The sequence below is a fragment of the Mesoplodon bidens genome (genome assembly GCF_964165515.1).
Source record: "Mesoplodon bidens genome assembly, chromosome: 17".
Classification (NCBI taxonomy): Eukaryota; Metazoa; Chordata; class Mammalia; order Artiodactyla; family Ziphiidae; genus Mesoplodon; species Mesoplodon bidens.
The window spans coordinates 24,306,737-24,319,867 of record NC_138174.1 but is presented as its reverse complement, the minus strand read 5'-3'; the positions used below and the strand labels follow the sequence as shown (position 1 = coordinate 24,319,867).

At 34.4% G+C, this 13,131-nt stretch overlaps 1 protein-coding gene across 6 annotated transcripts in view; it reads left to right on the top strand.

Moving 5' to 3' along the window:
• DGKH (diacylglycerol kinase eta) overlaps window positions 1–13,131 on the top strand; it is a 184,094-nt gene that overhangs the window by 128,869 nt on the left and 42,094 nt on the right. For all 6 annotated transcript variants that reach the window (XM_081215128.1, XM_081215129.1, XM_081215126.1 and 3 more), the window contains 4 exons: window positions 4,451–4,550; window positions 6,159–6,432; window positions 7,355–7,477; window positions 10,735–10,860. In XM_081215128.1, the coding sequence (XP_081071254.1) occupies window positions 4,451–4,550; window positions 6,159–6,432; window positions 7,355–7,477; window positions 10,735–10,860 (623 nt within the window). The remainder of the gene's footprint in view (window positions 1–4,450; window positions 4,551–6,158; window positions 6,433–7,354; window positions 7,478–10,734; window positions 10,861–13,131) is intronic.

Below are 13,131 nucleotides of genomic sequence, written 5' to 3'. Positions count from 1 at the left end.
ATATTCTATATTTCTAAATGAAATTTTAATCAAGCCTTCGTGAAATCCTTGAAATATTTCTGAAAAATAGCTTGAAAACCACTGACGTAAGTCACAGTGCTGTACTATGTCAGTCTGAGGTCCTAGATGAGATTCAACCATTTGCTGGCTTTGTGACCTATGCCTGTTTTATCAAGTGTAAGAATGGAAAGAATGCCTGTCCTTCCTCCCTCATGGAACTGTTAGGGGAATTAACTTGAGTAATGAAATAAAATTAGAGCTTATAAACTACAGAGTGCTATGTTAAATTATGGTATCATCACCTCATGTTTTACCCAACTGCATTTCACATTTTTTCCTTGACCTTGGCCTGGCTCCTTGTTTAGGCTCTACTCTTAGCTTGGCTTTGGGTTCCTCCCTGACTAGCTCATTTGCCTTTAAGCAGATTCTATTACAACCTTGGTCCCCTCTTGTCACTTGTCTGAGCTCCCAGGCCTGCCCAGATGCCTGAACTGTACAACAGCAGATTAAAATTCCGGGGGATTTGCCATAAAGAGGTTCAAGAGAGAAAAGAGAGGACAATATGTATAACTTTGTACCAGTGATATAGTATATTTTTACTTTGACTTTTGTTATGGATTTTTTTCAAATATGCAAAAAAGTAGAGACACTAGTATAATGATTTCCCACCATACCCATCACTCAGCTTCAGTATTTATCAACATTTTGTCATCTACTCCCCACTTTCTTTTGCTGGAGTATCTCTAAGCAAATCCCAGAAATCATTTTATTCCACTTTCAGTATGTATATCCAATAATCTTTTTAAAAAGTCTAATAAAATTAACAATAATTACTCAACCTATATTCCATTTCCCCTAATTTTCTTGAAGTGTTTTTTAGACAATTGATTCGTTCAAATCAAAATCCAAACAGGGCATGTATTGCATTTGGGTTTATGTCTCTAAGACTTAGAAAATCTATAATAGTTCTCCCTACTTTTAAAAAACTGTTATTTGAGGCACGACATATACACAGTAAAGTACTCAAATCATAAAGGTTCAGCTTAGTGATTAGAAAAAGATAATACACACACATATTTACATCTACATTCTTTTAACTACCACCTAGATAAAATAAAGAATTCCCTTTTTTTGTTAATGCCATTTACTTGTTGAATGATACATTAAGGCAGAACGTTTTAACTAAACCTCTTGTGTACATTTATATTTGTTTCATAAAATAGTAATTCCAGTAGCTTAAGCTATTTTTAACTATTTTAAAATGTTGAAAATGCTGATGGAAAAGCTGAATTTCATCAGCATAGCTAATAAGTAAGTTAACTAATGTAGTTCATCAACATAAAGTCAACATTTTCTTGACTTTGTAATTTTGTCAGTTCAGTATGGTAACATGAGTTATCTTCTGAGATTCAGAAGGACTAATTAGTCATTATAGATGTCATTTATTAATAAAAATAAAAAACAAGTTATTATGTAAATGCAATTTATTCTGTAGACAAACATTCTCAGGGATTTCCCTGGTGGTCCAGTGGTTAAGAATCCGCCTTCCAATACAGGGGACATGGGTTTGATCCCTGGTCGGAAAACTAAGGTCCCACATGCTGCGGGGCAACTAAGCCCGTGCACCGCAACTACTGAGCCCTTGTGCCTCAACTAGAGAGCTCGCATGCCACAAACTGCAGAGCCCATGTGCTTGGGAGCCTGTGCGCCACAACTACAGAGTCTACAGTGCTCTGGAGCCTGCGCGCCACAACTAGAGAGCCTGCACACTGCAACTAAGACCTGATGCACCCAAAAAAATAATAAATAAATAAATAAATAAACATTAAAAAAAAACTCTCAGAAAATGAGATCATTAGCAGGAAAAAATAATAAAATTGGAACCATTGTCATAGAACCATAGAATTTTAGATTTAGGATCTATCTTAGAGATAATTTAGGCAAACCCCCTCACTGAATAGATGAGGTAAGATATGTAGTTAGAATCTTTCCTCAGAGCACATAGATAGCTAGGGGTTTTAATATATTATGCATTGATGATTGTAAATTACCTTTAATTTCTGATTGGAACTTTTAAATATCAGATTAAAAATGAACTTTTCAGGCACTGACTACCAATATGTGGTTCTGTTGGGGCACCATTGCCGTATTTTTCTTAGTGTAGCATTTGCATGTTTTATTGTCATTTACCCCTATTAAAAATAAGTGGAAAACTGATAAATGAAGATGCTGTTACCAGTGATAAGTATAGATCCCATATATAACATAATTAAGATGATGGTGGAAATCATAAAGCATGCTAGCTGTGTGGACTGTTGTTAGCTTCAACTGAATAATTTGACCATGTTCAGATTGGAAGAGAGAGAGAACAAAACTAAAGAAGCACAGTCCTGGATATACCTCATCAAAATGATAAGTAATGTTAATTAAACGTGGAATTAGGAATGTAGAATATTTTTAGCTCTATGTGAAGATCCATGTTCCAGGTTCATTCATTTGATTTTTGCACATATTTTCTGGAAGTCTTTATATATTAAAGCAGGAAACTGTATCAGTTGGAGGATGTTTTTTTGTGTTACTATAGTAAATACATCTTAAAACTGTTTTTCCCCAAGTTTGCAAGTTCCTAGTTGGTGTGACTTTGAAATCACACTGCTTTTAAGTATACATTTTATTTCTATTTAAAAAACCTCTGCATTCACCATTTAGGTATAACAAAAAGTGAATTCATTCCTCCAGATTATAAATATCCTCTGTCTTCTGGAATATGGAACTTAGTGGACCGTAAGATTCCCCCAACTAAGTGGCAAGCGTTCCCTAACACAATAGCCTCCTCTCTCCCTGAGCCTCTGTCTGCCTCAGCAGCATGGCACAGGTGAGGAAGCACCTCTGCTGCCCCTTTCATTCCTAGGCTGATGGACTGACAGGCTCTGTCCCTAGGAGTCAGTGAAATGCCAGCAAAAGTAGCTATGATAATGTTATGGCATTATGCAATTTCACAAATCCAAGAGGAAAATTTATCAACACAGTGTTGTAATAATAACAAGGAAAACTTTTATTTTGGAGTTCCGTAAAGAGGAGGGAATGTCATTGTTTCCTCTTCTTAAACGTGGGACGTCTTAGAAAAACTTTCAGTAAAGTTCATAGAAGAAATTTCATAGTAGCCTGTCTGAATATTTCAAGAAATTCCATAAAAATATTATACATGAACAAAGAAGACCAAACCTGACATGAAACACATGAATGAATCTCTAATAAATGGTTAGCTAGAGTCTCTGTAGAAATTTGTTTAAAAACCCAACCAAAAAGGTTAAAGGTTAGGAAGTATTACCTTTTGTCTAAGTGAAATCTAGAATTGGTTGTCAAAATAACAAACAAAACAAAAAATGTTAGGAGTAATTCATTTATTTCTTAGATGATAAATGTGAAGTTTTGAAGAGTGTGTGTGTGTGTGTGTGTGTGTGTGTACTGTATCTATTGAATGGCTCAATTTCCTAATACTTAAGTATCTGGAAAGTTTATGTCACTCACATACCAGAGAAAGTTGTAAGTATAATAGAAAAAAATAATTGCTGTAATCTGGGGGTTTTTTCCTAAAATTCCTCAACCTTTATCAATGTTAAAGAGAAATATTATTATTTTAAAATAGTCTGATTTTGTTTTCAAAATCACTTTATAAGTGCTTGCTACAAAAAGCTGGTCATATACCATTCTGTTGGTTGTAGTTTTTAATCCAACACCAGTTCTAAAGACTTTTGACAAATTTTTTAATGTTTCAGATTTTTTTCTTTTAGTCTAATTCTATTGCAAAGAAACCAAATGTAATTAAAAGAAACAAACAAGTAAACCATATATATTGCTGACACTAACAAGACCTAAATTCAGTTAGTCTGCATGGTATTACATTGGTTATCTTAAGGAAAAAAAATGAATGGATTTATGGAGAATATAACTCAAGTCAAGTGGCAGGTTGGTTTCCAGCATAACGCACAACCTCTTTCCTCTTCAGGAAGAAAATAGTTACCTATATAATGAATAGGAGAGCAACAGTAACACCATTAGTGACAGATTTATTCTTGTTTGCTCAACACTGAAAGTCCTGTTTTAAGGATACATAAGGTGCAGAAGATAATGCTTTCTTTTTAAAATAAGGTCTACAACTACTCTTCTCAAGAATTTTAAAAATTTAAATATTTGAGAAAGGCTTGTTATAACCGTAAAATGACTTATTTAAATTATGTAGAGCAAGGTTTATTCATGTATCCATTTATCACTTCTAACGTCTTGAACTTATATAGGACATGTTACACAGCAAATACAAGTATGGGTTTATAAACGATCCCAATATTTTAACAGTTTATTTAACTGTGCTTATTTTTAAATATGTTTGTAAATCAAAGCAAATCAGCCTACTGAGTTTCCTGAATTGCACCATTTCTTTTCTTCAAAGGGTACTTTGTGAAACTGTAAAGGATTTCGTTGCCAAAGTAGAGAAGGCGCATGAAAAAACGTTGGAAAAAGCTGTTGCAGCTGATGCCGTGGCCAATAAAGTAAGCGGGAAGTGTTCAGGACATGAAGGTTTTTTACTGACAGTGTTAATATTGAACTGTGTTTTACAGCTAAATTGATCAAGTGGCTTTCCTGCCAAAATATCTTAAACCAAGAGAAAAATTACTTTTGAATCAGATATGAGGGTTTAAAACATGCTTGATGGTTAGTCCCTTTATTTTTTTTAAATTTTTTTGAGAGCCTGTTATTAAATATTTTATTCTGTTGATTCTACATTCCTTCTCTTTTAAGGAAGTCCCTTTAATATGTAGGAAAACTGCGTTGCTGAAGACCAAGACGCCAAACTTGTTAACTCCTTTTTCCCACTGATTGACATTTTGAAGGAGAAATGCACAGTAGTCGGGTCACATGGGGGGAAATGCTGGGAAGCTGGCTTTCCAGTGGGAAGAGGAATGGTTTTCCACTTCCAGGCAAACCTTGGCCACTCAAGTTCCCTCCCAGCATCGTTGCTTGGATTTCCCAGATGTTATGATCCTCGGCCTCTTTCAGGGTTCTGTTTCTTGCTTTGCCTTTTTCTTTATAGATATTTCTTTTCCGTTGTGAGCTTTCTGAGGCTAAAATAAGAATAGTTTACTGAACCTTGAAAGCTACCATCTTTGCTTTCATTTGTGCACGACAGGGCATTCTCACAAAAGGCTTGGCTCTCTTGGGCTTTGCAAAGGAATGAACTTCCCCAGCTATAGATGGTGGTTTGATTGAGTGGAAGGAGTAGAAAATAGAAATATACATTTGAAGTTTTCAGCCTCTTTCTCTTGTTTTTCTGCTCTGTGGAGAGCTTCAGAAAACAGAAACCCTCTGTAGTCACACTTTTTTCTCAGAACTATCTCTGCTGTAACTTTCTCTTGGCATGTCATCAAAAACAAAGGGAGGCAGAAGGGACTGGAAATTGTGTGAAGGTAAAACGTATATTAGGCAGTAGCATCAATAGCTTCAGTTCTAAATGTTTCTTTACTCTTAGGAATTCAAGAAAAGCAGAAAGAAACAAGGGCCCAGTACTTGTTTTCTTTCTGCATGGTTCTTCCTTATCCTGTGCTTATTCCTTTTTCTCTTTCTTTGAGCCAATAATCCCTTAAATACTGTAACTCCTTTGCAAACCAAAGCTTTGAAGGTGACTTTACAAGACTCAGCCAGACTTGGCAGTTTGTGTTTACAAGACTCAGACAGGCTTGGCAGTGACATAAGTTGATTACTTAAAAAAAAAGTTTATGCCATGTTTTGTATAATGTACAGCAAATTTTGTATAATGTGTAAATTGTTAATGTAATGTGTCACTTTATCGTGAAGCTTTCGTTGTTTTCTTTTAAAGAAAAATAGCTTTAGGAAGATTGTAAAGATTTTCACGTGTGCAATGGTGCTTGAATAGTTCTGGAAGTATAAATCAGTAAATTTACAGAATAATTGTGCTGTTTTTTAAAAAATTATAAGTTATTAAGTCCATAGCTGACTAAGGTATAATTTATATAGATAACCAATTAATGATAAACATCAGTGTAGGCATCTTTCCTCTAAAAATCAAAAACCAATCATTTAAACTATCACTTTCCATCTCCACTAAATGAAGATTCACTACCGTGTTTTTGTTTGCTTAGTGTTCAGTTCTAAATGAGAAGCTTGAACAACTGCTCCAGGCTTTGCACACAGATTCCCAGGCTACTCCGGTTCTCCCGGGCATCAGCCCTCTCATTGTAGAAGAAGATCCTGTGGAATCTTCCAGCGAAGAATCCTTGTGTGAAAGCAAGGAACAACTCTTGGATGACACTACAAAACCTTCCTCCCAGAAAACTGTCAAACCGAAGGAAATAATGCTGCGGGCAAACAGTTTAAAGAAAGCAGTGAGGCAAGTCATTGAAGAGGCCGGAAAAGGTACACATTAACAAAAGTAACTTCTGAAGAAGGGAGCAGCATTCCCGTGGCAAGCACAAGGGAATTTTCCTATTGGTCAGTCTGGACACACTTTAAAAAGTTTCGGAGAGGGCTTCCCTGGTGGCGCAGTGGTTGAGAGTCCGCCTGCCGATGCAGGGGACACGGGTTCGTGCCCCTATCCCGGAAGATCCCACATGCCGCGCAGCGGCTGGGCCCGCGAGCCATGGCCGCGGAGCCTGTGTGTCCAGAGCCTGTGCTCCGCAACGGGAGAGGCCACAGCAGTGAGAGGCCTGCGTACAGCAAAAAAAAAAAAAAAAAAAAAAAAAAAAAGTTTCGGAGATAAAGTACACTGGAAACATTAAAAGAAAGTTAAAAATTACCTTTAAATCATATTTCTAAAATTAAAATTTTTTAAGCTGGAATCTGTTAAATTCTTAAAGAATATCAAACCTATAAACTACTTTGAAAATATTTTAACATGTATTTCCTAAATGTTGATGTTGCTTTTTTAAGAGTTTATAAAAGTTACACCTATATTTTAATTTTTTTGTATTAATGTAATATGTATAGTTCTCTTAGAATTTTAGTAGTAGATTAGAAGTTAACTTTAATATAAATAATTAATATTCAGAAACAGATTGTAACTTGTAATTGGACTTGTATTTCATTCTCTAAAGCTCTTATATTTTATTTTTCTCTTCTACTAAAAATATAATTTTGACAATTTAAAATATTTCCTTTTATAAGCTCTAGTACTTAACAGACATCACATGACCCCAAAATTCCTTGCCCATCAGTGCTTATTTGTGAATGTGGAATCTCTTTGGGTTTCTATTTCAATTTTCCCTTTTTAAGCATATTTTAATATTTATGGATCTTATTTTTGCTTGTTCAAACATACTTCTCTTCTGGGTACTTAAAGTGATGGATGACCAGACAGTTCACTCCTCTGAACCAGTTAATCAATCATTTGATTACGATAGCACAGAAACAGATGAGTCTAAAGATGACTCAAAAGAAGATGATGCAAAAGCGTCACTAACTGGTAAGAAAACTGTGATAAAATTATTTTGGAATTAAATAAAATGTCATTCTGCTTTTAGTTTTCGAAAGACCTATCAGTTTGAAATAAACTATTTGTGTTTTTATGTTTAACAAGGTTTTTCAGAAGTTAAAGCTTAGATATTCATGAATGCTAAAGTAATGAAGGTAACATCATTTAGACCATTGTCAAGTACTCTTATCACATCCCTTCTTTACCAGCCCTTTTTAATCTAGAAATCATCATAATAAACTAAGGATTTGGGGGCCAAATGTGGCTAAATATCTTAATTTTCCCGAAGAAAGAGTAAGCACCAAAACAGCAGATTTTAACCTATTTTAGCCCTCAGATTCCTTTGAGAATAATATGGAAGCTGCAGGCCTCACATGCATAAAACTTGACATTTAAATAATTTATCAGTCCCTTGAGTTCCATTGATCAGCCTAGATGGCTGATAATCCTTATCACTAAATTAAGTTTTTAAATCATAAGACATTTAGTTACAACCCTATCTCTACTGAAATTATTTTTGCCAGGAAATTGTGTAGTTGCTTGAATAATATTAACTATTTCTCTACCTTTCAGGTTTTAATTGAAAATGAATTTATACTTTTAATTTTTCATGTTGTATGAGGGAAAAAGTGTTAATTTGCTAGAATAAAACAAGCAGAAATATTAATGAAGATGAGATGATAATATGAAAATAATTACATAGTACTAATGAAAATCAATTCATATTATATCACAACTGTTTGCCATCATTAAATTTTTGCTTTGACTTTCACATATAAACTTGGATAGATTACTTAAGTTCTCTATGGTTTCCTCATTTGTGAAATGCTATAATGATAATAATGATAAAAGGATAAAAGGATAAAATGATAATAATGTACCTACTTGTTGTGACCTTTAAATAAGTTAACACACATTAAGTGCCTAAAATAGCACCTGGTACATTGTTCTGTAAAGGAATGTTTGCTGTCATTATCACTATTATGATTATTGCTACTACTTCCGCTGTTGTTGCTAACTACACTAACTTTGAAAGAGTAGTTCTTAGTTATATTTAAAACTCTTAGAAACTTTGAAATTAGACCATATTATAGACCTCACATGTCTGACATACAACCAGTGCTTTTATATTCTACATCCTTAGTCCTTTTAGACCTTATGTATACCTATTCCAGCACACAACCCAATTTTATAACCTTAGATCTTTTAGACCTTAAATGGCCCCATTGCAGAATATAATCCAATGCAGGCATATTTTACAACCTTGACCGATGGTCATTGAGCCTTCGGACTACTCACTTTCACTTCGTCCCCCTCTTATGGTCAGCTCTAATTCTTAGGAAATTTTTCTTTTGTTAATGTATTGAGCTTTATATATTCTTCCTTAAATTTCTACCCATGATTACAGTTACTATTAATAAACTTTTATGTATGATAATGTCAACAGTAACAACTACTGACATTTGTGTAGGGCTTTATGGCTAGTTTAAAAGCAATTTTACACACATCATTTCATGATATTGAAGATGATTCTGCTGTGCGGCAGCCCTGAAATGATACTGAAAACAGCTTTCATGGCATCATAGTCTCTTCCCACACATTATATCTTCTTTTCCAGATTCTCTCTCCTAAATTGTTTTACCAATCTAATTTGATGATTTTAAACTTTCTTTTCCTGGTTGCACCCATTTGGTCACTATGATACCCCATTAAAATACGATGCTCCGTTTTGAGCAATATTCTCCAGATATTTCTGTAATGCAAGAATACACTGATACCTGTATGCTACTCATTCTGGACATAATGAATGGCTCTCTTTGGAGGATTGGTTTTTCAGCACTCATTGGTAATGGTTTTCTAACCAGCTACTATCCCACCTTACTATACTCTCATGAATTTGACACTTCCATTATAGCCTGCAAAGGAAACCAAAAAAATACAGATATAGTGGTGTAGATGTTATTGAAATAGGCATAGATTATACAAGTCTTTATGGTGCAGTATTTGATATTATTTTTTGGCTAGTAATCCAATTTAGTGGGAATCAGTAGCAGTAGAAGTGTTTCTGTATTAATCATTAATTTTTTGAAGCATATTCATTGTATTTTTGAATAATATAATAATTCGTACATCTGAGATGTGCAAAATACACATTAATATGATCAATGAGATGTTATGTTTAAGAAGAACCATGAAACATTAATTTAGTTACCTGCAATGGAAGATCAATCTTAGTCACTAGAACACACTCTGTTTTTTATCAGAGATGAATATCAAAAGGTTGTTTTTATTAGAAATTAGTTCCAGGGCTCCCATCTGTAAAAAAAAAAAAAAAAAAAAAAAAAGAGTGGCTGTTCTGCTACTTTTTTTTCTTTAGTGCACCTGGACTGTTTTTGAACAGAGAGATGAGTGTGTAAGATTAATATAGTTAGTTTGTAATTAGTCTTAGGGAGAGTAAAGATAATCAAGTTTTAGAGTATTTTTAAATTGAGTTTGAGGATTACTGTTTTTTGAAACACCTGCCAATCGCTCCTAAATTAGTTAAAGATACTATTTGCTCTCCATTAAATTGCCCCAGTTTAGATAGAATTAAATCTCTCTTTTTGTTCTTTACTTTGAGAGTAATTCTGTTTTGGAATAATTTTTTAAACATATTGAGCTTTTATAAAAATATGATAAAACTGTTTTGGACAAATCATTGTCTTGAGTAAATAATTAATTGGGAAGTACAGGAAAAGTATATTGGTTTCATTTGAAAAAATAATATTTTTCCTTCCATGTGTAGAAGAAAATGCTACTCATGTTTCACTGTTAGCTCTGGGAATTACATTCCTTAAATTTTATCATTTATCCAACATTTTTGAGAAAAGGATTGCATTGGTAGTATACACTGCAACACATGTTCCATTTTCAAAAATTGTCAGGCTTCAGAATTTCCTTTTTTTTAAATAATGGGTTTCTCACATTCAAATTATGAGTATCACTGACCTTTAATTATGGTAAGCATCTATTTTTTATTAATTGCCATCTGTTCAAAATGGAAGATCAAGACTTCTAACTGTGGCAGATTCCTTCCACATAGTAAATCCCAAGAAAATGAACAGAAAATGGTAAAAGAATAAACACAATGTAAATATTTTTGGTTCTACTGGTTAAACATGTATGAAATTATTTTATGTCATGAGTGTGTAAGGACTTGCTTATTTTTATAACTTTATCTCCTTTTAATCTGGACTTTTTGCCAACAGTTAAAACTGCACCTCGGTCTCCAGATGGCCGGGCAAGTCGTTCCCAAACTGACTCTGGCTCTGGTCCTGCTGTGGCAGCCAGTAAAGAAAACCTCCCAGTGCTCAATACCAGAATAATCTGCCCAGGTAGTACAGATCCTGAAACATGGTGTATTTTTAAGTATTTCCATGAAAACGTATAAGTACTCATTTTCCTGAACTATAGAACTGTGTTCTTTTTTTTTTTTTTTAAGATTTATTATTTGTTTATTTTTGGCTGTGCCGGGTCTTAGTTGTGGCACCGGGATCTTCACTGAGGCATGCAGGATCTGTCGTTGAGGCGTGTGGGCTCTTCATTGTGGTGCGCGAGCTTCTCTCTAGTTGTGGCGTGCGGGTTTTCTTCTCTAGTTGTGGCGCGCAGGCTCCAGGGCACGTGGGCTTTGTAGTTTGCGGCACGTGGGCTTAGCTGCCCTGCAGCATGTGGGATCTTAGCTCCCTGACCAGGGATCAAACCTGCGTCCCCTGCATTGTAAGGCGGATTATTTACCACTGAACCACCAGGGAAGTCCCTAGAAATGTGTTCTTAAAGGTAAATGTTCCTTTAAGAAAATGTTCTTGGTACTCTTGTCAGTCAGAGTCCAGATCCTTAGACTTTGGTGTGTACAAGAGCTGCCTAGGAAGTATTAAAGCAAGTGTTCCTGAACCCTACCCTGAGAAATTCTGATTGAGTAGTTCTAGAGTGGAGCCCAGGAATCTGCATTTAAGTACTCATGGTAAATTTGATCTTATATTCTACTACCTTTTATGTATCTCCATAGCCTTCCCTGGATAAAGGCTTGGGAGTAGGATAATATTAGCAGAAACCAGAGGACTTGTGTGGAAAGGATGGGATGTAAATGTAGATGTCTCAGAGGTCTCCTTAAGTACCATTTGTTTGACTCAGTGAAAACTTTCCAGATTCGTTCCAGAGTAGACTGGAACACAAATTACACCCTTAAAATCAATTTCTCCTACAAATTATTTTTAAAGGTGAATCATAATTCAATAATAATAGTTGGAGACTTTATTATCCCACTTTCAGTAATGAATAAAACAACTAGATAGAGCAAGAAGGAAATAGAAAACTTGAAAAACACATAAGACAGGTATAGCTAACATGTCTACAGAACACGCCACCTAACGATAGCAAAATACACATTCTTCTCAAGTGCATATGGAAAATTCTCCAAGACAGACCATATATTAGGCCATAAAACAATTCTAAATAAATTTAGAAGGATTGAAATCATACAAAGTATGATCTCCAACCACAATGGAATGAAATTAAAAATCAATAACAGAAGGAAATTTGCGAAATGCACAAATATGTGGAAATAAGTGGGTCAAAGAAAAAAAATCACAGAGAAATTTAAAAAAATACTTTGGTATGAATGAAAACAAAAATACACTATACCAAAATTTATTTGATGCAGCTAAAGTAGTGCTAGAGTGAAATGTATTAAATGTCTATATTTAAAAAGTAGAATGACTACAAAAACCTAACTCTCCACTTTAATAAACTAGAAAAATAAGAGTAAACAAACCCATAACAAGCAGTAGGAAGGAAATAATAAAGTTTTGAGTGGAAATAAATGAAATAGGAGAATATAAAACAATACAGAAAATCAATAAAACCAGAAGTTGGTTCTGTGAACAGTTTAACAAAATTGATAAGCCTTTAGCTAGACTGACCCAGGAAATAAGAGAGAAGATTCAAGTTCCTGAAATCAGGAATGAAAGAGGAGACATTGCTATGGACTTTACAGAAATAGAAAGGATTGTAAGGAAAAGCTATAAAATATTGCATGCCGAAAATTAGATAACTTAGATGAAATGGACAAACTCCTAGAAACAGGCAAACTACTGAAACTGATTCAAGAAGAAATAGAAAATCTAGCTGGATCTATGACAAGGAAAGAGATTGAATTAATAGTCAAAAAACTTCCTCCAAAGAAAAGCCCAGGCCCAAATTGCTTCACTGGTGAATTCTACCAATGTTTAAAGAAGAATTAATACACCAGTCCCTTACAAACTCTTCCAAAAACTAGAAAAAGAAAGAACACTTTTCTTAACTTACATTTTATTTATTTTTTATTAAAGTGTAGTTGATTTACATTATCATGTAAGTTTCGGGTGTACAGCACAGCAATTCAGTTTCATATATATTCTTTTTCAGGTTCTTTTCCTTTATAGGTTATTACATAATATTGAGTATAGTTCCCTGTGCTATACAGTAGATCCTTGTTGGTTATCTATTTTATACATAGTAGTGTGTATATGTTAATCCCAGCCTCCTAATTTATCCCTCCCCCACCTCCCTTTCCCCTTTGGTAACCATAAGTTTGTTTTCTTTGTCTGTTAGTCTCTTTCCGCTTTGGA